This window comes from Oncorhynchus masou, chromosome 30 (assembly GCF_036934945.1).
Source record: "Oncorhynchus masou masou isolate Uvic2021 chromosome 30, UVic_Omas_1.1, whole genome shotgun sequence".
Classification (NCBI taxonomy): Eukaryota; Metazoa; Chordata; class Actinopteri; order Salmoniformes; family Salmonidae; genus Oncorhynchus; species Oncorhynchus masou.
This window is the reverse complement of record NC_088241.1, coordinates 6,364,251-6,389,315: the sequence shown is the minus strand read 5'-3', so window position 1 is coordinate 6,389,315 and position 25,065 is coordinate 6,364,251. Positions and strand designations below refer to the sequence as shown.

Sequence of the window (25,065 nt, the reverse complement as noted above, 5' to 3'; positions counted from 1 at the left end):
ATGGTCTCCTAGTAAGAGTTATCATCCTAACCAGACCAGGAGTGATCTCTGTGTAGAGTGTGAGAAACAGACTAGGGGACACAGTGGGACAGGAGAATGAACCAGACAATATTGAGAGTGAAAAGGGTCATCGATGAGCAGCTGATTTGTGTTCAGTCAGATCAAGATCAGGACAGTATGAGGCTGTGTGTATATATGGGAGAAAGATGTATACCAGTTGTTGATGATGGTTCTGTTAGGTGTGGATGGCAACATGAGATGGCGCTGATAGAGATGGCAGCTTCGCTTCAAGTCCTTAGGAAACTGAGCAGTATTTGGGGTTTTTATGCATTACTCCTTACAGTGTTAGCCCAGAAAACCTTAAGTGTTATTACATACAGCCGGGAAGAACTATTGGATATCAGAGAGACATCAACTTACCAGCACAACCAGCACCACGATCAGGAATACGACTTTCCCAAAGCGGATCCTTTGTCTGCAACTCCCAGGGCATTTGAACTGATTCTAGAGGCCGACCCAAAACAACACCATCAGAGGAAAGGGTGTCGGAGCGGTCTTCTAGTGAGGCTTCGGATACGCGCAATACCACCCACCGCTTCCGAATATATTCCTCGCTAACGTCTAGTCCCCAGTTAACAAAGTCGACAAAATTAGGGTAAGAGTTTCTTTCAAATACGGTATCCGGGATTGTAACACTCTCTGTTTCACGGAGAGATGACCAACAGAATTTTCAGTGTATCACGCCGACAGGAACAAACATCTTTCTGATAAGAAGAAGGGCGGCGTGTATGTTTCATGATTAACGATTCATGGTGTAATTGTAAGAACATAAGTCCTTTTGTTCACCTGACCTAAAATTTCTCACAATCAAATGCAGACCATATTATCTCTCAAGAGAACTCTCCTTGGTTATCGTCACAGACATGTATATCCCCCTGCAAGTGGATACCAAGACGGCCATCAAGGAACTTCACTGAACTTTATGCAAACTGGAAACTATATATCCTGAGGCTGCATTTATTGTAGCTGGGGATTTTAACAAAGCTAATCTGAGAACAAGGCTACCTAAATTCTATCAGCATATCGATTGCAGTACAGGAGCAAGTAACACACTCGACCACTGCTACTCTAACTTCTGCAATGCATGCAAGGCCCTCCCCCGCCCTACTTTTGGCAAATCTGACCATGACTCCATCTTGTTGCTCCCCTCCTATAGTCAGAAACTAAAACAGGAAGCGCCCGTGCTTAGGTCTATCCAACGCTGGTCTGACCAATTGGATTCCACGCTTCAAGATTGCTTAGATCACATTGACTGGGTTATGTTCCGGGTAGCCTCACCCGCATGTGGCAGGGTCTACAGTCAATCAGGGATTACAAAAATAAAACCAGCACCGTCGCAAACATTGACATCTTGCTCTCAGACAAATTAAAACAACTTCTTTGCACATTTTGAGGACAATAAAATGCCACCAACATGGCCCACTACCAAAGACTGTGGGCTCTCCTTCTCCGTGGTCAATGTGAGTAAAACATTTAAACGTGTTAACCCTCGCAAGGCTTCCGGCCCAGACGGCATCCCCAGCCGCATCCTCAGAGCATGGTGCAGACCAGCTGGCTGGTGTGTTTACGGACATATTCAATCAATCCTTATTCCAGTCTGCTGTTCCCACATGCTTCAAGAGGGCCACCATTGTTCCTGTTCCCAAGAAAGCCAAGGTAACTGAGCTAAATGACTACCGCCCCGTAGCACTCACTTCCGTCATCATGAAGTGCTTTGAGAGACTAGTCAAGGATCATATCACTTCCAACCTACCTGACACCCTAGACCCACTCCAATTTGCTTACCGCCGCAATAGGCCCACAGACGATGCAATCGCCATCACACTGCCCTAACCCATCTGGACAAGAGGAATACCTACAAAAGAATGATGTTCATTGACTACAGCTCAGCATTTAACACCATAGTACACTCCAAACTCATCATTAAGCTTGAGACCCTGGGTCTCGACCCCGCTCTGTTCAACTAGGTCCTGGACTTCCTGACGGGCCGCCCGCCAGGTGGTAAAGTTTGCAGACGACACTACAGTGGTATGCTTGATTATCAACAATGACAAGACAGCCAACACTGAGGAGGTGAGGGCCCTCGGAATGTGGTGTCAGGAAAATAACCTCTCACTCAATGTCAAAAAAACAAAAGAGAGGATTGTGGACTGCAGGAACCAGCAAAGGGAGCATCCCCCTATCCACATCGACAGAACAGTAGTGGAGAAGCTGGAAAGTGAAGGTCCTCGGTGTATATATCACAAACAAACTGAAATGGTCCACGCCCACAGACAGTGTGGTGAAGAAGGCGCAATATCGCCTCTTCAACCTCAGGAGGCTGAAAAAATGTTGGGTTATCACTGAAAACCCTCAATAACTTTTACAGGTGCACAATTGAGAGCATCCTGTCGGGCTGTATCACCACCTGGTACACTAACTGCACCACCCACAGCCGCAGGGCTCTCCAGAGGGTAGTGAGGTCTGCACACCGGATCACCGGGGGCAAACTACCTGCCCTCCAGGACACCTACAACACCCGATGTCACAGGAAGGCCATAAAGATCATCAAGGACAACAACCACCCAAGCCACTGCCTGTTCACCTTGCATCCATCCAGAAGGCAAGGTCAGTACAGGGGCATCAAATCTGGGACAGAGAGATTGGAAAACAGCTTCTATCTAAAGGCCATCAGATTGTTAAACAGCCACCACCAGCACAGAGAGGTTGCTGCCTACCTACAGACTTGATATCATTGGCCACTTTAATAAATGGAACACTAGTCACTTTAATAATGTTTACATATCTCGCATGACTCATCTCATATGTATATCTATTCTTTACTATCTATTGCATCTTAGCCGCTCTGTCACTGCTCATCCATATATGTTATACTTATATTATTATCTCATTCCTATAGTAGATTGTGTGTATTAGGTTTTGTTGTGGAATTTGTTAGATATTAGGTTTTGTTGGGGAATTGTTAGACATTACCTGTTAGATACTGCTGCACTGTCGGATCTAGAAGCATAAGCATTTCTCTACACTCGCAATAACATCTGCTAACCATGTGTATGTGACCAATACAATTGGATTGGATAAGAGAAGGTGCATATTGAGAGGAACTTTGTGGATGTAGACTCACGTTGCTCATGAGGCCTTTGAAGAGCACCAGTTCAGACTTCAGCTGCTGCACTCTGACAGCCAACTCATCCTGACAGCCCTCACTCTCCTGGAGGTCCTACAAACAAAACACACACATAATCATGAGATGCATGTCCATGCACACAGGTACACTCACACACACAAACGCACGCAGGCCTGCACAAACACACACACAACCCCACCACTCACACACATCCTGCAAAACAGCTCAGCCCCTACTTTCTGGATAAGGTCAGATTATAAACTCAGCAAAAAAAAGAAACGTCCTTCCACTGTCAACTGCGTTTATTTACAGCAAACTTAACATGTGTAAATAATTGTATGAACATAACAAGATTCAACAACTGAGACATAAACTGAACAAGTTCCACAGAAACGTGACTAACAGAAATGGAATAATGTGTCCCTGAACAAAGGGGGGGGGGGGGGTCAAAAGCAAAAGTAACAGTCAGTATCTGGTGTGGCCACCAGCTGCATTAAGTATTGCAGTTCATCTCCTCCTCATGGACTGCACCAGATTTGCCTGTTCTTGCTGTGAGATATTACCCCACTCTTCCACCAAGGCCACAAGTTCCCTGACATTTCTGGGGGCAAATGTCCCTCACCCACCGATCCAACTGGTCCCAGACGTGCACAATGGGATTGAGATCTGGGCTCTTCGCCGGCCATGGCAGAACACTGACATTCCTGTCTTGCAGGAAATCACGCACAGAATGAGCAGTATGTCTGGTGGCATTGTCATGCTGGAGGGTCATGTCAGGATGAGCCTGCAGGAAGTGTACCACATGAGGGAGCAGGATGTCTTCTCTGTAACGCACAGCGTTGAGATTGCCTGCAATGACAACAAACTCAGTCCGATGATGCTGTGACACACTACCCCAGACCATGACGGACTCTCCACCTCCAAATGGATCCCGCTTCAGAGTACAGGCTTCGGTGTAATGCTCATTTTTTCGACGATAAATGCGAATCCAACCATCACCCCTGGTGAGACAAAACCGCAACTCGTCAGTGAAGAGCACTTTTTGCCAGTCCTGTCTGGTCCAGCGACAGTGGGTTTGTGCCCATAGGCAACATTGTTGCCAGTGATGTCTGGTGAGGACCTGCCTTACAACAGGCCTACAAGCCCTCAGTCCAGCCTCTCTCAGCCTATTGCGGACAGCACTGATGGATGGATTGTGCGTTCCTGGTATAACTCGTATAACTGGTATAACCTGGTTCTGCGTTCCTGGTATAACTCGGGTATAACTCAGGCAGTTTTTGTTGCCATCCTGTACCTGTCCCGTAGCTGTGATGTCCGGATGTACCGATCCTGTGTAGGTGTTGTTACACGTTACACATACAATTTATTGCCCTGGCCACATCTGCAGTCCTTATGCCTCCTTGCAGCATGTCTAAGGCACATTCACGCAGATGAGCAGGGACCCTGGGCATCTTTCTTTTGGTGTTTTTCAGAGTCAGTAGAAAGGCCTCTTTAGTGTCCTAGGTTTTCATAACTGTGACCCTAATTGCCTACCGTCTGTAAGCTGTTAGTGTCTTAACGACCATTCCATGTTGATTAATTGTTTATGGTTCATTGAATAAGCATGGGAAACAGTGTCTAAACCCTTGACAATGAAGATCTGTGAAGTTATTTGGATTTTTACTAATTATCATTGAAAGACAGGGTCCTGTAAAAGGGGCGTTTCTTTTTTTGCTGAGTTTATATTGAGCAACTCAGGGTAGGGCCAAACAGTAAAACATTCTATATTGACCAACTCAGGGTAGGGACAAACAGTAAAACATTCTATATTGACCAACTCAGGGTAGGGACAAACAGTAAAACATTCTATATTGACCAACTCAGGGTAGGGACAAACAGTAAAACATTCTATATTGACCAACTCAGGGTAGGGCCAAACAGTAAAACATTCTATATTGACCAACTCAGGGTAGGGACAAACAGTAAAACATTCTATATTGACCAACTCAGGGTAGGGCCAAACAGTAAAACATTCTATATTGACCAACTCAGGGTAGGGTCAAACAGTAAAACATTCTATATTGACCAACTCAGGGTAGGGCCAAACAGTAAAACATTCTATATTGACCAACTCAGGGTAGGGCCAAACAGTAAAACATTCTATATTGACCAACTCAGGGTAGGGCCAAACAGTAAAACATTCTATATTGACCAACTCAGGGTAGGGCCAAACAGTACAACATTCTATATTGACCAACTCAGGGTAGGACCAAACAGTAAAACATCATAAGTCTTGACTCAAATCGCACTTCAAATCCAAAGTACAACTATAATCTGTCCATGATGATTATATATTCTTTACAGTGTAAGGATAGATGTTCTTGCCCTAAGTCTTACTACAAATCCAAAGTACAACACACAAACATACAGTACATACACAGATTATACATTGACCACCCTGCCTACTTAATCTCACAAGTGCCTTGGATCATATTGTTGATCTAATTCTCCCTCTTTTCTCTGAAGTATTTGATTCCATAAACTACTATCAATAATATTTTGCAGAACTTCTTCCTGAGGTATGTCTTGACATAAAAGTTGATTGTGTCTGTGGTGAAAATGAAATAGGGTAACTTGACTTGACTCATCCCTGAGTGTTTCTTTGTGTAACTCTTGTACATTGTTCTGCATGGATAGTTGAATGTAAAGTGGAACTTTGCTGCATGCCATGTGGTCTCCTGTTGGCTCAACAGAGCCTGTCTAACTGAGTTAGGGAGATGTCCCCTGCAGTTGCATCCTCACACAACAAACCTGAGAAACCAGAGCCCCACCTGGCTCAGCATTATATGCTCACCGATGGCAAGATCGCGCCAACAGACATAGCAGCTCTGCTTCTATCACCTTAGCAACTTTGCAGTATTGTTTTTTGTGTGTTATTTCTTACAGACGGAAAGAACTTTTGAATATCATAGTGGTGGTAACTCACCAGCATTACGACCAGGAATACGACTTTCCCAATTTGGATCCTTTGTTCGTAACCCCCAGGGCATTTGAAATTATCCCAGAGGCTGCTACAAGATGCCGCCGTCAGAGAAGTGTAGACTTCAAGTCTGACTCAGGAGGAGTGCACACCATCCACCGCTTCCGAGTATATTACTCGCTAATGTTTAGTTCCTGGACAATAAAGTAGACGAGCTCAGGGCGAGGATCTCCTCCAGAGAGACATCAGGGACTGTAACATACTCTGTTTCACAGAATCAAGGCTCTCTCCGGATATACTGTCCCGGTCAATACAGCCAGCTGTGTTCTCAGTACATCGTGTACACAGAAATAGAGAACTCTCCAGGAAGAAGAAAGCGGGTGTGTATGTTTCATGATTAACTACTTATGGTATGATTGTGATAATGTACAGAAACTCAAGTCCTTTTGTTCATCAGACCTAGATTTCCTCACAATCAAATGCAGACTGTATTACCTACCAAGAGAATTCTCTTCAGTTATGCTCACAGCCGTGTACATTCCCCCTCAAGCCAATACCACGACCTGCCTCTTGTTGCATTCCACAAGGAGACTGCCTGTTACGCGAATGCAGTAAGCCAAGGTAAGTTGCTAGCTAGCATTAAAATTATCTTATAAAAAACAATCAATCAATCATAATCACTAGTTAACTACACATGGTTGATGTTATTACTAGATATTATCTAGCGTGTCATGCGTTGCGTATAATCTGAATGAGCATACAAGCATACAAGTATCTAAGTATCTGACTGAGCAGTGGTAGGCAGAAGCAGGCGCGTAAACATTCATACAAACAGCACTTTCGTGCGTTTTGCCAGCAGCTCTTCGTTGTGCGTCAAGCATTTCGCTGTTTATGACTTCCAGCATATCAACTCCCGAGATGAGGCTAGTGTAACCGAAGTGAAATGGCTGACTAGTTAGCGCTCGCTAATAGCGTTTCAAACGTCACTCGCACGCTCAGAGCCTTGGAGTGGTTGTTTCCCTTGCTCTGCATGGGTAACGCTGCTTCGAGGGTGGTGTCGTGGAGGATCGTTACAAAATAGAACACTTACAAGAACTTGTGAATTCAATATAGGCTTTTAATACAAACATATCAGAAGCCTAGATGGTCCGCGGAACACACCCTTTTCCAGAGCACTGGCTCTGTATTTATACACATACAACATATGAGTGCATCCCACATGCAAATGAAGTTACTTCCCTCAGTCCATCTGCTACCATTATCTTTCAATCTGTGCTTCCTGCTTGTTCACGCCCAACAGCGCCCATATCTGCTTTTAGTTAAGTTATAATGGTGACAGGACCTCTTCATGTCCCAAAAATAATACATTCCCATCTTATCCTATGGGCCCCTTATGTTTAGCTTGGTGTGTTCTTTGGTATGTCTGCCCTTATTAGGACTAGTAGACTATGTGTCTCTTCTCTTCCTGTCCTAAAAATATATGTCCTATGTCTATAGTCCATCCGTTGGTCATTTGGCTGACCCCCTCCTTTGTGTGTCCCTCTGACTAAGTTTTTCCTAGCCACCATGCTTCTACATCTGCACTTTGTGACATCAGCTGATGGAAAAAGGGCTTTATAAATACATTTGAATGATTGATTGAGTACAGGTCCATCACAACTGGGACCAAGAGACTGAAAAACAGCTTCTATCTCAAGGCCATCAGACTGTTAAATAGCCATCACTTGCCGGCTACCAACCGGTTACTCAACCCTGCAACTTAGAGGCTGCTGTCCAATATACATAGACATGGAATCACTGGTCACTTTAATAAATGTTTGCATACTGTTTGACTCATTTCATATGTATATATACTGTATTCTAATCTACTGTATTTTAGTCAATGCCACTCGGACATTGCTCATCCTAATATTTATGCACTACCGGCCAAAAGTTTAAGAACACCTACTCATTCAAGGGCTTTTATTTATTTATTTATTTACTATTTTCTACATTGTATAATAATAGTGAAGACATCAAAACCTTGAAATAACAAATATGGAATCACGTAGTAACCAAAAATTGTTAAACAGATTTTATATTTGAAATTGATCAAATAGCCAACCCTTGCCTTGATTACAGCTTTGCACAATCTTGGCATTCTCTCAACTAGCTTCAGTTGGAATGTTTTTCTAACAGTCTTGAAGGAGTTCCCACATATGCTGAGCACTTGTTAGCTGCTTTTCCTTCACTCTGCGCTCCGACTCATCCCAAACCATCTCAATTTGGTTGAGGTTGGGTAATTGTGGAGGCCAGGTCATCTGACGCAACACCATCATTCTCCTTCTTGGTAAAATAGCACTTACACAGCCTGGAGGTGTGTTGGGTCATATGTTGGGTCAAACAAATGATAGTCCCACTAAGCGCGAACCAGATGCGAAGGCGTATCGCTGAAGAATGCTGTGGTAGCCATGCTGGTTAAGTATCCCTTGAATTCTAAATAAATCACAAACAGTGTCACCAGCAAAGCACCCCCACACCATAGCACCTCCTCCTCCCTGCTTTACGGAGGGAAATACGGAGATCATCCTTTCACCCACACAGCGGTTGGAACCAAACATGTCAAATTTGGACTCCAGACCAAAGGACAAATTTCCACCGGTCGAATGTCCATTGCACATGTTTAGTAATGGTTTCTTTGCAGCAAAAGGGCCTGATTCACACAGTCTTCTCTGAACAGTTGATGTTGAGATGGGTCTGTTACTTGAACTCTGTGAAGCATTTATCTGGGCTGCAATTTCTGAGGCTGGTAACTCTAATGAATTTATTATCTGCAGCAGAGGTAACTCTGGGTCTTCCTTTCCTGTGGAAGTGCTCATGAGAGCCAGTTTCATCATAGCGCTTGATGGTTCTTGCGACTGCACTTGAAGAAACTTTCAACTGTCATTTCTCTTTGCTTATTTGAGCTGTTATTGCCATAATATGGACTTGGTCTTTTACCAAATAGGGCTACCTTCTGTGTACCACCCCTACCTTGTCACAACACAACCTATTGGCTCAAATGCATTAGGATGGATAGAATTTCCACAAATTAACTTTTAATAAGGCACACCTGTTAATTTAAATGCATTCCTGGTGACTACCTCATGAAGCTGGTTGAGAGAATGCCAAGAGTGTGCAAAGCTGTCATCAAGGCAAAGAGTGGCTATTTGAAGAATCTCAAATATAAAATATATTTTGATTTGTTTAACACTTTTTTGGTTACTACATGATTCCATGTGTGTTATTTCATAGTTCTGATGTCTTCACTATTATTCTAAAAATAGTACAAATAAAGAAAAGTCCTTGAATGAGTAGGTGTTCTTAAGAAATATACACTACCAGTCAGAAGTTTAACTCCATTCTGTCACGTTCTGACCATCGTTTTTGTGCGTTTTCCTTGTTTTAGTGTTGGTCAGGACGTGAGCTGGGTGGGCATTTTATGTTTGGCCTGATATGGTTCTCAATCAGAGGCAGGTGTTTGTCATTGTCTCTGATTGGAAACCATATTTAGGTAGCCTGTTTTGTGTTGGGTTTGGTGGGTGATTGTTCCTGTCTTTGTGTTTGTGGCCCCAGATAGGATTGTTTCGGTTTTTCAAGTTTCTTGTTTTGTAGATTGTTGTATTTTCATCTTGATTAAAGATGTACAAAAATAACCACGCTGCATTTTGGTCCGCCTCTCTTTCACCAGAAGAAAAGCGTTACAAATTATTTTACTTTAGATTTGTGTGAATTGTCGTGAATTGTTAGATATTACTATTACAATATTTATCTCCACCCGCAATAACATCTGCTTAATATGTATGTGACCAATACAATTTGGAAGTAGGACGTCAAATGCCTTTCAGATGTAACTATCTGATGGGGACCAACGGGGCCATTTTGGGGAGTTGCTATCGTTGCTGTAATTCAATCATGCTGAATGTGTGTCAGTAGCTCCACCCGTTCCTCAAATAGTTAACCATTCGGCTGTCTGATCATGTCTGTCAGCTGCTTTCTATAACACTTATGACGAACGTCATGGGAGGAGCATCTAACTAGTAGGTTAGGGATGTATACATAGCCTACAGTACAATTATGTTAGCTGTTTATAAACATACATATTACGTTTATAAACATATATTAGGTTAGTGGTTTGCACACTATTCAACCAAGCTGTTTCATACAAGTAATTGTATTAGGTTGTTTTGCATGCGTCAGGGCAATGTCAAATGTGTCAACACCGCCAGAACCTGATGACACAGCGTCAGAGACAACACCGCCAGAACCTGATGACACAGCGTCAGAGACAACACCGCCAGAACCTGATGACACAGCGTCAGAGACAACACCGCCAGAACCTCAGACACAACACTGCGCCTCTGGCCCTGCGCCCTAAGTTAGTGTATAGATCAGTGAGGAGGGCCTTTGTGTCTACAAGCATTGAGTTCCTAAACATTTCAATGTAATGTCTTGTTGTCATGTTTGATATGCTGACATGGCTTTGTTCTTATCCCTGCAAATCAACAGACATTTACCGCCTATGCATCAATCAATATGAGAGGCCAGGCACACACACGCACAGTGTTACCTCCTGTAGGTCTTCCATCTTCTGCTGCATGTCCACTCTGACAGTGTACTCTTCCTCCCACCTACACGACAAAATATAATGTGAAGTAAATTACACAGTACAATGGCAACATCATAATAATAACTATTAACGGTGTGTGTGTGTGTGTGTGTGTGTGTGTCTGAAACCCCTGGTCCATGAATCTGGACCCCAGGGTCAGACAGCACCACCCATCTAGTGAACAGTAATCTCATTAAAAGCCTGTACAGTTGACATGTGAGAACTACAATGGCTGATTCAGTGACTCAACACACCACACAGCTGCTTAAAATGCACAATACTGCAACATGTCGGAGCCTTTACCAAACTGCTCTTAAAACAAATAGGAGGTTATATAGTGTACAGAGAGACGTTTTTGTGGCATTGTGCACACTGTTGTGATTGAGATAGATGGGTAAGGTGAGAGTGAGGGAGGGAGGGGGAAAGAGTTTGGGAAAGATGAGCTGAGCTCTCTTTGGGAGCCTCCTCCCTTTTCCAGCAATCACAGCCTGCCGTGCAGAGTATACCGCATTGCAGATACTAGGTGGAGGGGAAGGCGCATGGCCGCATGCAGTTAGGGAGAGAGAGAGAGGTGTGGGGGAAGGGGATTGAAGAGAGGAGAGTGGAGCTTGCAGTGGAGAGCATGCGAGAGAGGGAGAGAGATGTGGGGGAAGGGGGGTTGAAGAGAGGAGAGTGGAGCTGGCAGTGGAGAGCATGCGAGAGAGGGAGAGAGATGTGGGGGAAGGGGATTGAAGACAGGAGAGTGGAGCTGGCAGTGGAGAGCATGCGAGAGAGGGAGAGAGATGTGGGGGAAGGGGGTTGAAGAGAGGAGAGTGGAGCTGGCAGTGGAGAGCATGCAAGAGAGAGGGAGAGAGATGTGGGGGAAGGGGATTGAAGAGAGGAGAGTGGAGCTGGCAGTGGAGAGCATGCAAGAGAGGGAGAGAGATGTGGGGGAAGGGGATTGAAGACAGGAGAGTGGAGCTGGCAGTGGAGAGCATGCGAGAGAGGGAGAGAGATGTGGGGGAAGGGGGTTGAAGACAGGAGAGTGGAGCTGGCAGTGGAGAGCATGCGAGAGAGGGAGAGAGATGTGGGGGAAGGGGATTGAAGAGAGGAGAGTGGAGCTGGCAGTGGAGAGCATGCGAGAGAGAGAAAGAGAGAGAGAAAATTTGGTATAGATCAGACATAACCTAACTCACTCTAGTCAATTAATTAATACAGGAACATTTCACATCTGGTTGGAAATAAATAGGGAAATGATCTCAGAGAAAATGGTTGTCCTGTGTGGTACACAGGTACACCTGTCTCCCCCCATACATTACTGATGACACCTTCTCCATCCTAGAGGGGGAGATCAACCCTTTCCAGGCCCAGAGACATGTACTAGTCTGTGGCGACCTAAAGCCAGAACCCGACACTCTTAGCAGACAGGGAGACAAATACCTACTTGGAGGTGACAGCATTCCCTCCCCAATATGCCCCCTAGACACAACTGACAAAACAACCAACAAAAACAGGTCACAACTCCTGCAGCTCTGTTGCATGCTGGGTCTAGACATAGTCAATGGTAGGCTTTGAGGGGACTCCTACTGTAGGTACACCTACAGCTCATCTCTTGGCAGTAGTACTATAGGACTACTTTATCACCGACCTCAACCCAGTGTCTCTCGGAACAATCACAGTCATTCCACTGACACCCCTATCAGATCACAGCAAAATCACAATCTTCTTGAACAGAGCAATACTCAACTAAGGCATTGAAGCTGAACAAACTACATGCTTTTAAGAAATGCTAGATGGAAGGAGGGTAGTGTAGAAAACAAAAAAACTATTGGCCAACAACAAATCCAATCCCTCCTAGACAATTTCCAGGACAAAATGTTTCCCTGCAATAGTGAAGGTGTAAAATTAGCCATAGGATACCTGAATATATATTTGATCTATCAGCTAACATAACAAATTTAGAAAACGAACAACAATTAGAAATGGTTTGATGAAGAACGCAAAAACCTAAGAAAGAAATTGAGAACCTATCCAACCAAAAACACAGAGACCCAGAAAACCTTAGCTTCCGCCTTCAAGATGGTGAAACACTAAAATAATACTGAAATACACTAAGAAAAAAGAAGGAACATCATTTCAGAAATCAGCTCAATGAAACTGAAGATTCCATAGAATCAAATGACTTCTGGGAACATTGGAACACACTAAACAACACGAAGATGGAGATGTATGGATAAAACACTTCTCCCATCTTTTCAGTTGTATAACAAAGAAAAAACATATACATGACCATTTACTAAACTTAGAATCAGCTATGAAAGACTACCAGAACCCACTGGATTCTCCAATTACATTGGATGAGCTACAGGCCTGTAGTGTTGATGGTATACTAAACTAAATGATTAAATATACAAACCACAAATAGGCTATTCTTAAACTCTTCAACATCGTCCTCAGCACTGGCAACTTCCCCAATATTTGGAACCAAGGTCTCATCATCCCAATCCACAAAGTGGAGACAAATTTGACCCCAATATTTATAGTGGAATCTGCATCAACAGCAATCTCTGAAAAATCCTCTGCACCATCATCAACAGCAGACTCCATCATTTCCTTGTATTCACCCTGCACACCCTTACTGACAAACGAACCAAAATAAAGCAAAGTCTTCTCATGCTTTGTTGATTTCAAAAAAGCTTTTTCAAAAGGCACTTGAACAGCCTACAGCACCAGGCCTCACCATACTGGACTCACAAATCACATGTCTACTGTTTGTAGATGATCTGGTGCTTCTGCCCCCAACCAAGGAGGGCCGACAGCAGCACTTAGATCTTCTGCACAGATTCTGTCAGACTTGGGCCCTGAAAGTGAATCTCAGTAAGACAAAATTAATGGTGTTCCAAAAAAGGTCCAGAAGCCATGACAACAAATACAAATTCTATCTAGATAGTGTTGCCCACAAATAGTTATGCTGACCTCAGACTAAACATCAGCACCACAGCTAACATCCACAAGGCTGTGAACAATCTGACAGACAAGGCAAGAAGGACCTTCTACCCCATCAAAAAGAACATAAAGCTTGACATCCCAATCAGTAACAGAACCCATTGCCCTCTATGGTTGTGAGGTCTGGGTGGGGTCCACTCACCAACCAAGAATTCACTAAATGGGACAAACCCAATTGAGATTTTGCCTGCAGAATTCTGTAACAAATTACTTTGTGTGCAACGCAAAACCCAGAATTATGCATGCAGAGCAGAATGAGGACTACACCCACTAGTTTTCAAAGTGCAGAAAATAGCTGTTAAATTCTACAAACACCTAAAAGGAAGCGATGCCCACACATTCCACCACAAAGCCCTCACCTACAGAGAGATGAACCTAGAGAAGAGTCCCCTCAGCCAGCTGGTTCTGAGTCTCTGTACAAACACAAACTGACCTCACAGAGCCTGAGGACAGAAACGTATTTAGACCAAAACAAATTATGAGAAAGCAAAGGGATAACTATTTGACACACTGGAATCAACCAAAAAAAACTGAGCAAATTGGATTTTTTTTATTTCACCTTTATTTAACCAGGTAGGCAGTTGAGAACAAGTTCTCATTTACAACTGCGACCTGGCCAAGATAAAGCACAGCAGTGGGACACAAACAACAACACAGAGTTACACATGGAATAAACAAACATACAGTCAATAATATAATAGAAAAATCTTTGTACAATGTGTGCAAATGTAGTACGATTAGGGAGGTAAGGCAATAAATAGGCCATAGTGGTAAAATAATTTCAATTTAGCAATTAAACACTGGAGTGATAGATGTGCAGAAGATGAATGTGCAAGTAGAGATACTGGGGTGCAAAGGAGGAAAAAAAACATATATATAAATAAATAACAATATGGGGATGAGGTAGTTGGGTGGGCTGTTTACAGATGGGCTGTGTCCAGGTGCAATGATCAGTAAGGCTCTGACAGCGAAATGCTATTTGGCCCTAAACATGGAGTACACAGTGGCAGAATACCTGACCAGTGACTGACCCAAAATGTACCCCCCATAGACAGACCTGGCTATGTGCATAATGCCCACAAAATGAGGTGGAAAATGAGCTGAACTTCCCAACCCACTGCCAAATGTATGACCATATTAGAGACACATATTTCCCACAGATCACACAGACTCACAAAGAATTTGAAAACTAATTAAACATTGATAAACTCCCATATCTGTTAGGCGAAATAGCGCAGTGTGAAATCACAGCAGCAGGACTTAGGCCCGTTGCCATGAGAAAAGCGCAACAAGTGCAGCACAAAAAACATCGTAAATACCACCAATATTTATGTTGATTTATCTTCCCCTACTATTCGCACTACAACCATATGCACATTGATATAACACTGTACATAGCTGATATATAACACAAAACATTTAAAAAAATGTTTTCAAAACTTTGTGAGTGCAATGCTTATTGTTAATTTCTAATCGTTTTTGGTGACATTGTTTTATGTATTCTCACTTCTTTGTTTACTCTTTGTCTCACTTGCTTTGGCAATGTAAAGATGTTTCCCATGCCAATAAAGCCGCATTTAACTTGATGAGAGAGAGAGCGAGAGAGAGACAGAGAGAGACACAGAGAGAGAGAGAAAGACAGAGAGACAGATACACTAATATACTTTATATATTATCTACCTCAATTGCTTTGGCAATGTTAACACATGTTTACCATGCCAATAAAGCCCTTGAATTGAAAAAATTGAATTGAGAGAGAGAGAGAAAGACAGAGACAGAGAGAAGTTGAGACAGAGAGAGAGAAAAACGGAGACAGAGAGAAGTTAAGACAGAGAGAGAGAAAGACGGAGACAGAGAGAAGTTGAGACAGAGAGAGAGAAAGACAGAGACAGAGAGAAGTTGAGACAGAGAGAGAGAAAGACGGAGACAGAGAGAAGTTGAGACAGAGAGAGAGAAAGACGGAGACAGAGACAGAGAGAGGTGAAGGGGGGATGATAATACAGGACAGAGCAGGTCAGGAAAATAAGGGAGGAGACAGTAAGAGGGTACAGTGGTGTAAAGTACTTAAGTAAAAATACTTTAAAAGTACTATTTAAGTAGTTTTTTGGGGTAACTTTTACTTCACTACATTCCTAAAGAAAATGCATGTACTTTTTATTCTGTACATTTTCCCTGACACCCAAAATGACTTGTTACATTTTGAATGTTTAGCGGGCCAGAAATGGTCTAATTCACACACTTATCAAGAGATCATTCCTGGTCATCTCTACTGCCTCTGACCTGTCAGACTCACTAAACACAAATGCTTAGTTTCTGAATGATGTCTGAGTTAGAGGTCGACCGATTATGATTTTTCAACACCGATACCGATTATTGGATGACCAAAAAAAAAGCTGATACCGATTGATTATATATATAATGACAATTACAACAATACTGAATGAACAATGAACACTTAATATAATACATAAATAATATCTATGTAGTCTCAAATAAATAATGAAACATGTTCAATTTGGTTTAAATAATGCAAAAACACAGTGTTGGAGAAGAAAGTAAAAGTGCAATAAGTGCCACGTAAATAAGCTAATGTTTAAGTTCCTTGCTCAGAACATGAGAACATATGAGTCAATATTCCCAGGTAAGAAGTTTTAGGTTGTAGTTATTATAGGAATTATTGGACTATGTCTCTCTATACCATTTGTATTTCATATACCTTTGACTATTGGATGTTCGTATAGGCTCTTTAGTATTAAACATAAAAACATGAACAATTGTGCCATATGCTTTGCTTAATATAAGGAATTTGAAATTATTTATAATTTTACTTTTGATAGTTAAGTACCTTTAAAACAAAATTATTTTAGACTTTTACTCAAGTAGTATTTTACTGGGTGACTGACTTTTACTTGAGTAATTTCCTATTAAGGTATCTTTACTTTTAAATCAAGTATGACAATTGGGTACTTTTTCCACCCCTGGAGGGGTATGAGAGAACTAGCCAATGAGAGAGCGGGAACAATGAATAGCAATATGAATGGATAGATGGAGAGAACAAGGGACAGGGCAGGGGAAGAGGAGTGGAGGAGAGGGAGGGAAGTATCTTATACTGAAACTACCTTCTTGAAGTGAATGAATAGTCCTGTGGGTTTCTCTCTCTACATGTTGCCTGCAGGGGAAGAGGAGTGGAGGAGAGGGAGGGAAGTGAATAGTCCTGTGGGTTTCTCTCTCTACATGTTGCCTGCAGGGGAAGAGGAGTGGAGGAGAGGGAGGGAAGTGAATAGTCCTGTGGGTTTCTCTCTCTACATGTTGCCTGCAGGGGAAGAGGAGTGGAGGAGAGGGAGGGAAGTGAATAGTCCTGTGGGTTTCTCTCTCTACATGTTGCCTGCAGGGGAAGAGGAGTGGAGGAGAGGGAGGGAAGTGAATAGTCCTGTGGGTTTCTCTCTCTACATGTTGCCTGCAGGGGAAGAGGAGTGGAGGAGAGGGAGGGAAGTGAATAGTCCTGTGGGTTTCTCTCTCTACATGTTGCCTGCAGGGGAAGAGGAGTGGAGGAGAGGGAGGGAAGTGAATAGTCCTGTGGGTTTCTCTCTCTACATGTTGCCTGTAGGGGAAGAGGAGTGGAGGAGAGGGAGGGAAGTGAATAGTCCTGTGGGTTTCTCTCTCTACATGTTGCCTGCAGGGGAAGAGGAGTGGAGGAGAGGGAGGGAAGTGAATAGTCCTGTGGGTTTCTCTCTCTACATGTTGCCTGCAGGGGAAGAGGAGTGGAGGAGAGGGAGGAAGTGAATAGTCCTGTGGGTTTCTCTCTCTACATGTTGCCTGTAGGGGAAGAGGAGTGGAGGAGAGGGAGGGAAGTGAACAGTCCTGTGGGTTTCTCTCTCTACATGTTGCCTGTAGGGGAAGAGGAGTGGAGGAGAGGGAGGGAAGTGAATAGTCCTGTGGGTTTTCTCTCTACATGTTGCCTGTAGGGGAAGAGGAGTGGAGGAGAGGGAGGGAAGTGAATAGTCCTGTGGGTTTCTCTCTCTACATGTTGCCTGCAGGGGAAGAGGAGTGGAGGAGAGGGAGGGAAGTGAATAGTCCTGTGGGTTTCTCTCTCTACATGTTGCCTGCAGGGGAAGAGGAGTGGAGGAGAGGGAGGGAAGTGAATAGTCCTGTGGGTTTCTCTCTCTACATGTTGCCTGCAGGGGAAGAGGAGTGGAGGAGAGGGAGGGAAGTGAATAGTCCTGTGGGTTTCTCTCTCTACATGTTGCCTGCAGGGGAAGAGGAGTGGAGGAGAGGGAGGGAAGTGAATAGTCCTGTGGGTTTCTCTCTCTACATGTTGCCTGTAGGGGAAGAGGAGTGGAGGAGAGGGAGGGAAGTGAATAGTCCTGTGGGTTTCTCTCTCTACATGTTGCCTGTAGGGGAAGAGGAGTGGAGGAGAGGGAGGGAAGTGAACAGTCCTGTGGGTTTCTCTCTCTACATGTTGCCTGTAGGGGAAGAGGAGTGGAGGAGAGGGAGGGAAGTGAATAGTCCTGTGGGTTTCTCTCTCTACATGTTGCCTGCAGGGGAAGAGGAGTGGAGGAGAGGGAGGGAAGTGAATAGTCCTGTGGGTTTCTCTCTCTACATGTTGCCTGTAGGGGAAGAGGAGTGGAGGAGAGGGAGGGAAGTGAATAGTCCTGTGGGTTTCTCTCTCTACATGTTGCCTGCAGGGGAAGAGGAGTGGAGGAGAGGGAGGGAAGTGAATAGTCCTGTGGGTTTCTCTCTCTACATGTTGCCTGCAGGGGAAGAGGAGTGGAGGAGAGGGAGGGAAGTGAATAGTCCTGTGGGTTTCTCTCTCTACATGTTGCCTGCAGGGGAAGAGGAGTGGAGGAGAGGGAGGGAAGTGAATAGTCCTGTGGGTTTCTCTCTCTACATGTTGCCTGTAGGGGAAGAGGAGTGGAGGAGAGGGAGGGAAGTGAACAGTCCTGTGGGTTTCTCTCTCTACATGTTGCCTGTAGGGGAAGAGGAGTGGAGGAGAGGGAGGGAAGTGAACAGTCCTGTGGGTTTCTCTCTCTACATGTTGCCTGTAGGGGAAGAGGAGTGGAGGAGAGGGAGGGAAGTGAATAGTCCTGTGGGTTTCTCTCTCTACATGTTGCCTGCAGGGGAAGAGGAGTGGAGGAGAGGGAGGGAAGTGAACAGTCCTGTGGGTTTCTCTCTCTACATGTTGCCTGTAGGGGAAGAGGAGTGGAGGAGAGGGAGGGAAGTGAATAGTCCTGTGGGTTTCTCTCTCTACATGTTGCCTGCAGGGGAAGAGGAGTGGAGGAGAGGGAGGGAAGTGAATAGTCCTGTGGGTTTCTCTCTCTACATGTTGCCTGCAGGGGAAGAGGAGTGGAGGAGAGGGAGGGAAGTGAATAGTCCTGTGGGTTTCTCTCTCTACATGTTGCCTGTAGGGGAAGAGGAGTGGAGGAGAGGGAGGGAAGTGAATAGTCCTGTGGGTTTCTCTCTCTACATGTTGCCTGTAGGGGAAGAGGAGTGGAGGAAAGGGAGGGAAGTGAATAGTCCTGTGGGTTTCTCTCTCTACATGTTGCCTGTAGGGGAAGAGGAGTGGAGGAGAGGGAGGGAAGTGAATAGTCCTGTGGGTTTCCCTCTCTACATGTTGCCTGCAGGGGAAGAGGAGTGGAGGAGAGGGAGGGAAGTGAATAGTCCTGTGGGTTTCTCTCTCTACATGTTGCCTGTAGGGGAAGAGGAGTGGAGGAGAGGGAGGGAAGTGAATAGTCCTGTGGGTTTCCCTCTCTACATGTTGCCTGTAGGGGAAGAGGAGTGGAGGAGAGGGAGGGAAGTGAATAGTCCTGTGGGTTTCCCTCTCTACATGTTGCCTGCAGGGGAAGAGGAGTGGAGGAGAGGGAGGGAAGTGAATAGTCCTGTGGGTTTCTCTCTCTACATGTTGCCTGTAGGGGAAGAGGAGTGGAGGAGAGGGAGGGAAGTGAATAGTCCTGTGGGTTTCCCTCTCTACATGTTGCCTGCAGGGGAAGAGGAGTGGAGGAGAGGGAGGGAAGTGAATAGTCCTGTGGGTTTCTCTCTCTACATGTTGCCTGCAGGGGAAGAGGAGTGGAGGAGAGGGAGGGAAGTGAATAGTCCTGTGGGTTTCTCTCTCTACATGTTGCCTGTAGGGGAAGAGGAGTGGAGGAGAGGGAGGGAAGTGAATAGTCCTGTGGGTTTCCCTCTCTACATGTTGCCTGCAGGGGAAGAGGAGTGGAGGAGAGGGAGGGAAGTGAACAGTCCTGTGGGTTTCTCTCTCTACATGTTGCCTGCAGGGGAAGAGGAGTGGAGGAGAGGGAGGGAAGTGAATAGTCCTGTTAGAATCTCTCTCTACATGTTGCCTGTAGGGGAAGAGGAGTGGAGGAGAGGGAGGGAAGTGAATAGTCCTGTGGGTTTCTCTCTCTACATGTTGCCTGTAGGGGAAGAGGAGTGGAGGAGAGGGAGGGAAGTGAATAGTCCTGTGGGTTTCTCTCTCTACATGTTGCCTGTAGGGGAAGAGGAGTGGAGGAGAGGGAGGGAAGTGAATAGTCCTGTGGGTTTCTCTCTCTACATGTTGCCTGTAGGGGAAGAGGAGTGGAGGAGAGGGAGGGAAGTGAATAGTCCTGTGGGTTTCTCTCTCTACATGTTACCTGTAGGGGAAGAGGAGTGGAGGAGAGGGAGGGAAGTGAATAGTCCTGTGGGTTTCTCTCTCTACATGTTGCCTGCAGGGGAAGAGGAGTGGAGGAGAGGGAGGGAAGTGAATAGTCCTGTGGGTTTCTCTCTCTACATGTTGCCTGTAGGGGAAGAGGAGTGGAGGAGAGGGAGGGAAGTGAATAGTCCTGTGGGTTTCTCTCTCTACATGTTGCCTGTAGGGGAAGAGGAGTGGAGGAGAGGGAGGGAAGTGAATAGTCCTGTGGGTTTCCCTCTCTACATGTTGCCTGTAGGGGAAGAGGAGTGGAGGAGAGGGAGGGAAGTGAATAGTCCTGTGGGTTTCTCTCTCTACATGTTGCCTGTAGGGGAAGAGGAGTGGAGGAGAGGGAGGGAAGTGAATAGTCCTGTGGGTTTCCCTCTCTACATGTTGCCTGTAGGGGAAGAGGAGTGGAGGAGAGGGAGGGAAGTGAATAGTCCTGTGGGTTTCTCTCTCTACATGTTGCCTGCAGGGGAAGAGGAGTGGAGGAGAGGGAGGGAAGTGAATAGTCCTGTGGGTTTCTCTCTCTACATGTTGCCTGCAGGGGAAGAGGAGTGGAGGAGAGGGAGGGAAGTGAACAGACCTGTGGGTTTCTCTCTCTACATGTTGCCTGTAGGGGAAGAGGAGTGGAGGAGAGGGAGGGAAGTGAATAGTCCTGTGGGTTTCTCTCTCTACATGTTGCCTGCAGGGGAAGAGGAGTGGAGGAGAGGGAGGGAAGTGAATAGTCCTGTGGGTTTCTCTCTCTACATGTTGCCTGCAGGGGAAGAGGAGTGGAGGAGAGGGAGGGAAGTGAATAGTCCTGTGGGTTTCTCTCTCTACATGTTGCCTGCAGGGGAAGAGGAGTGGAGGAGAGGGAGGGAAGTGAACAGTCCTGTGGGTTTCTCTCTCTACATGTTGCCTGTAGGGGAAGAGGAGTGGAGGAGAGGGAGGGAAGTGAATAGTCCTGTGGGTTTCTCTCTCTACATGTTGCCTGTAGGGGAAGAGGAGTGGAGGAGAGGGAGGGAAGTGAATAGTCCTGTGGGTTTCTCTCTCTACATGTTGCCTGTAGGGGAAGAGGAGTGGAGGAGAGGGAGGGAAGTGAATAGTCCTGTGGGTTTCCCTCTCTACATGTTGCCTGTAGGGGAAGAGGAGTGGAGGAGAGGGAGGGAAGTGAATAGTCCTGTGGGTTTCTCTCTCTACATGTTGCCTGCAGGGGAAGAGGAGTGGAGGAGAGGGAGGGAAGTGAATAGTCCTGTGGGTTTCTCTCTCTACATGTTGCCTGCAGGTAGATTTAACTGCATTACTACAACAACAGACTCATGACAGAGATAACATTCTTTCATTGCACTGGAGGCCTAAATCATATCAATGACTGTGCAGTACGGATGCTATCAGATATATGGATGTCTGAAGGTGAGACAAGCCTGGACTTGACTCACTTGGAGGTGGCAGTAAGGTCACATGCCTCATGAAATCGCAATAAACAAACAAAACAGCCACAAACACACACTTGTCCCAGGTCCTCCCGATCACAAACCAATCATTGACCCTACCCAGCCTTCCTAATGGGACATACATGCTTGTCTATCACCTTACATTCATTGGGTATGGCATTTTTGCTGAGATATGTTGATTTGGATAAACGTATGGTCATACCTTCAGTATAGACCATGTCTATGTGACCTGTGCAGCGTGAATCGAAGCCACAGCCCTGCTGTTACTAGTGCCACAAATCAGCGGTCCGGGTTCTAGTCCTGTCATAGAATACAAACTGCAGCCATTTCAAACGTGCAGAGGTGCACTATGGTCTCTGTATCAGATTCCTGTCACTGTGTTTGGCCCATTCCCCTTTTTTCTACAGGGGCACTAAGCAGATATTCCTTCCCCAAGCCAAACCATAAGTCAAATCTTCAAATACTTGAGCTGTGCTTGATTTATATATAGTTTGCCTGGTTCAAATGGAATAGTCTCAAAAGTACAAAATCAATGCAGTAATCCCAAAAGTACAAACAGCTAAATCAAGCATACCCTGACCTAGGTCTGGAGTCCACTAGCTAGTGGGAAACTCAAGACTTCAAAGGTCTTTGAACTTCAAAAGCATTGGTTTGATTGTTGAGACAGAGCCTTCCTGTGTTGGATCTCAGTTACATGACTTCATTCTGAGTCAGTTATGGTCTGATAATGTTTGGTATTTCCCCCAGAAGCCCTTTGCATCAAGAGCAATAAGAATGGTGTGGGCTGTGGCAGAAATAGACAGAACACAGGCAGGACACAGCTGCTCTCAGAGGCCATCTGTTGTAATAGGGCCTTTCACTTCACCCAAGTGGCATGAGCAAAATAATACATGTACGCCTATTATAGTTTCACTAAGTTACATCAACTGACTTTTGCCAAGAGACGTTTAATCACAACTCTAGGTCCCCATGCGCCTTTACACCCGTCAGACACACACGTTAATTAGGCCTTACTTTGGTGAATAAATCAACAAAGGTTGATCCTATTTACCTGCGTTTGTACTCGTCTCTCTCCCTCTTGACTTTGGCCAGGACGTTGTACAGGGCTCTGATCTCTGGGGTAATGGTGTCAATCTGGACCCCGACCCCGTCCGGCTGGACCCAGGACACACCGGGGCTGGTGACGCGCGTCTCCACGCCAGAACCGAGCTTGCGGGTATGGTTGTGGGACCAGATGGTACCGGGGAGGAACCGGGGAGGCGGGTTGGTGGGGGTTCCAGTGCCAGTACTGAAAACCGTTTTCCCGTTGGTGATTGAATTGGACCCGGCTGGAGAGTCGATTGTCGGGGTTGATAGGCTTACCGTGATGGTTGGATTCTGATTCGGTTCGGTGGGGTTTGTTTCAGCTTTGTTCTTGGACTCAAGCGTGAGGACAGTGTTGAGGGCAGGTGTGAAGAGGGTAGTGGGTCGTCTCGCAGAGTTATTGGTGTTTTGGAACGGGAGTGACCCGGGCCTGAGCGTGATAGTTCCCACAAACCCGGTCTGTACACCTGTTTCTTGGGTATGGGCCCGTCTAGCGCTTTCAGAACAACTTCCATCACAGCTGTTCTTCGCATCCAACGCCTGTTGTAGTTGTTTCTCCAAAATCTTATTCCTTCGCTCAAGTTCATGTACTTTGGCCAGAAAGCATCGGAACCGTAAGTTCAGAGTCTTTAGGACACTGATATTGGAGCCCAGGTCGTTCCTCAGGGCCATCGCTGCAGGAGGTTGGGGCACAGACCGGTGATAAGAGTGGTTATTATGGTTCAGATGCAGGTAAGCTTGTGAGGGTGTGGTGAAATCGAACCCTGGCAGAGATTCCGAGCCCAGTCCGGGATGGTCGCCCAGGAAGAAAGATGTCGGGTCGGGCGAGCAGAAGACGGCTTCGGGTAGAAGGCCTGAGGGCGAATCTGGATGACTCGGTCCTCCTTGGTTCTGCTGCTGTTGATGTTGGAGAAGCGAGTTCGCCTCTAACAAAGGATTCATACTATGGTATGGAAAACTAAAGCGCTGCAGATCTGGCATGAACACGGGCGGTAATTTTATCCGTATAAAATAACAAAAATAAAATAATGACAGGCTGAAAGTTGACTTGTTGTTGGATACCAGGCGTATCCGTGACGTTCCACCTATACCAGGTTACGTAACTGTTTCTAATTACGAATGTTTCCTCGATTTATCTCCGGTCGGTCTAAAGAGGCTCGTGGAATAAGTTCCCTCGCTCTTCCTGTCTGGCTCTGTTGCTGGATAACGGTCGCCCCAAAAAACAATGCCGAATAGGCCGGTCCGACGGCTATGCGCAGGCGACAACACTCAAATATATTCAGAAAGTAATGTTTTGGTATGCAGCCTATATGAGAGAAAGTACTGTTAAATGCTGCAAATCTCTAATGTATTAAAAATAAATCCAGTGTCTTCCGTCAACGCTTATCTGGCACCAAAGTGGCCACAAGACACAACAAGTGCTGCAAGATTTGCAGAGCTTGGAAGCTACCGTAAATACACAAGTAGCTGGTTTTCTGTGCCCAGTAGGCTACGAACAGTTCTATAAACGACCTCTTAGAGTCCTCGTTCACGATTTGGGGAGGTGTTTTCAGGAACATGTCCACTTGTGAATGTCATTTTATGGTCACACCACATAGGCAACAATATCTTCCCACTTGTCATTTTATGGTCACACCACATAGGCAACAATATCTTCCCACTTGTCATTTTATGGTCACACCACATAGGCAACAATATCTTCCCACTTGTCATTTTATGGTCACACCACATAGGCAACAATATCTTCCCACTTGTCATTTTATGGTCACACCACATAGGCAACAATATCTTCCCACTTGTCATTTTATGGTCACACCACATAGGCAACAATATCTTCCCACTTGTCATTTTATGGTCACACCACATAGGCAACAATATCTTCCCACTTGTCATTTTATGGTCACACCACATAGGCAACAATATCTTCCCACTTGTCATTTTATGGTCACACCACATAGGCAACAATATCTTCCCACTTGTCATTTTATGGTCACACCACATAGGCAACAATATCTTCCCACTTGTCATTTTATGGTCACACCACATAGGCAACAATATCTTCCCACTTGTCATTTTATGGTCACACCACATAGGCAACAATATCTTCCCACTTGTCATTTTATGGTCACA

General features: G+C 45.3%; 1 protein-coding gene across 3 annotated transcripts in view; it reads right to left on the bottom strand.

Annotated features, from left to right (window-relative positions):
* Nucleotides 1-24,359, bottom strand: part of LOC135521900 (non-homologous end joining factor IFFO1-like) — a 37,560-nt gene extending 13,201 nt beyond the window's left edge. For 2 of the 3 annotated variants that reach the window (XM_064947695.1, XM_064947696.1), the window contains exons 1-3: nucleotides 22,904-24,358; nucleotides 10,735-10,795; nucleotides 3,185-3,280 (exon numbers count right to left, since the gene is read on the bottom strand). In XM_064947695.1, coding sequence (XP_064803767.1) covers nucleotides 3,185-3,280; nucleotides 10,735-10,795; nucleotides 22,904-23,916 — 1,170 coding nt within the window. In that variant the 5' untranslated portion in view covers nucleotides 23,917-24,358. Of the gene's footprint in view, nucleotides 1-3,184; nucleotides 3,281-10,734; nucleotides 10,796-22,903 lie in introns of all 3 variants that reach the window. The other variant, XR_010452620.1, reaches the window with a different exon arrangement.
* Nucleotides 24,360-25,065: the final 706 nt, after the last annotated feature.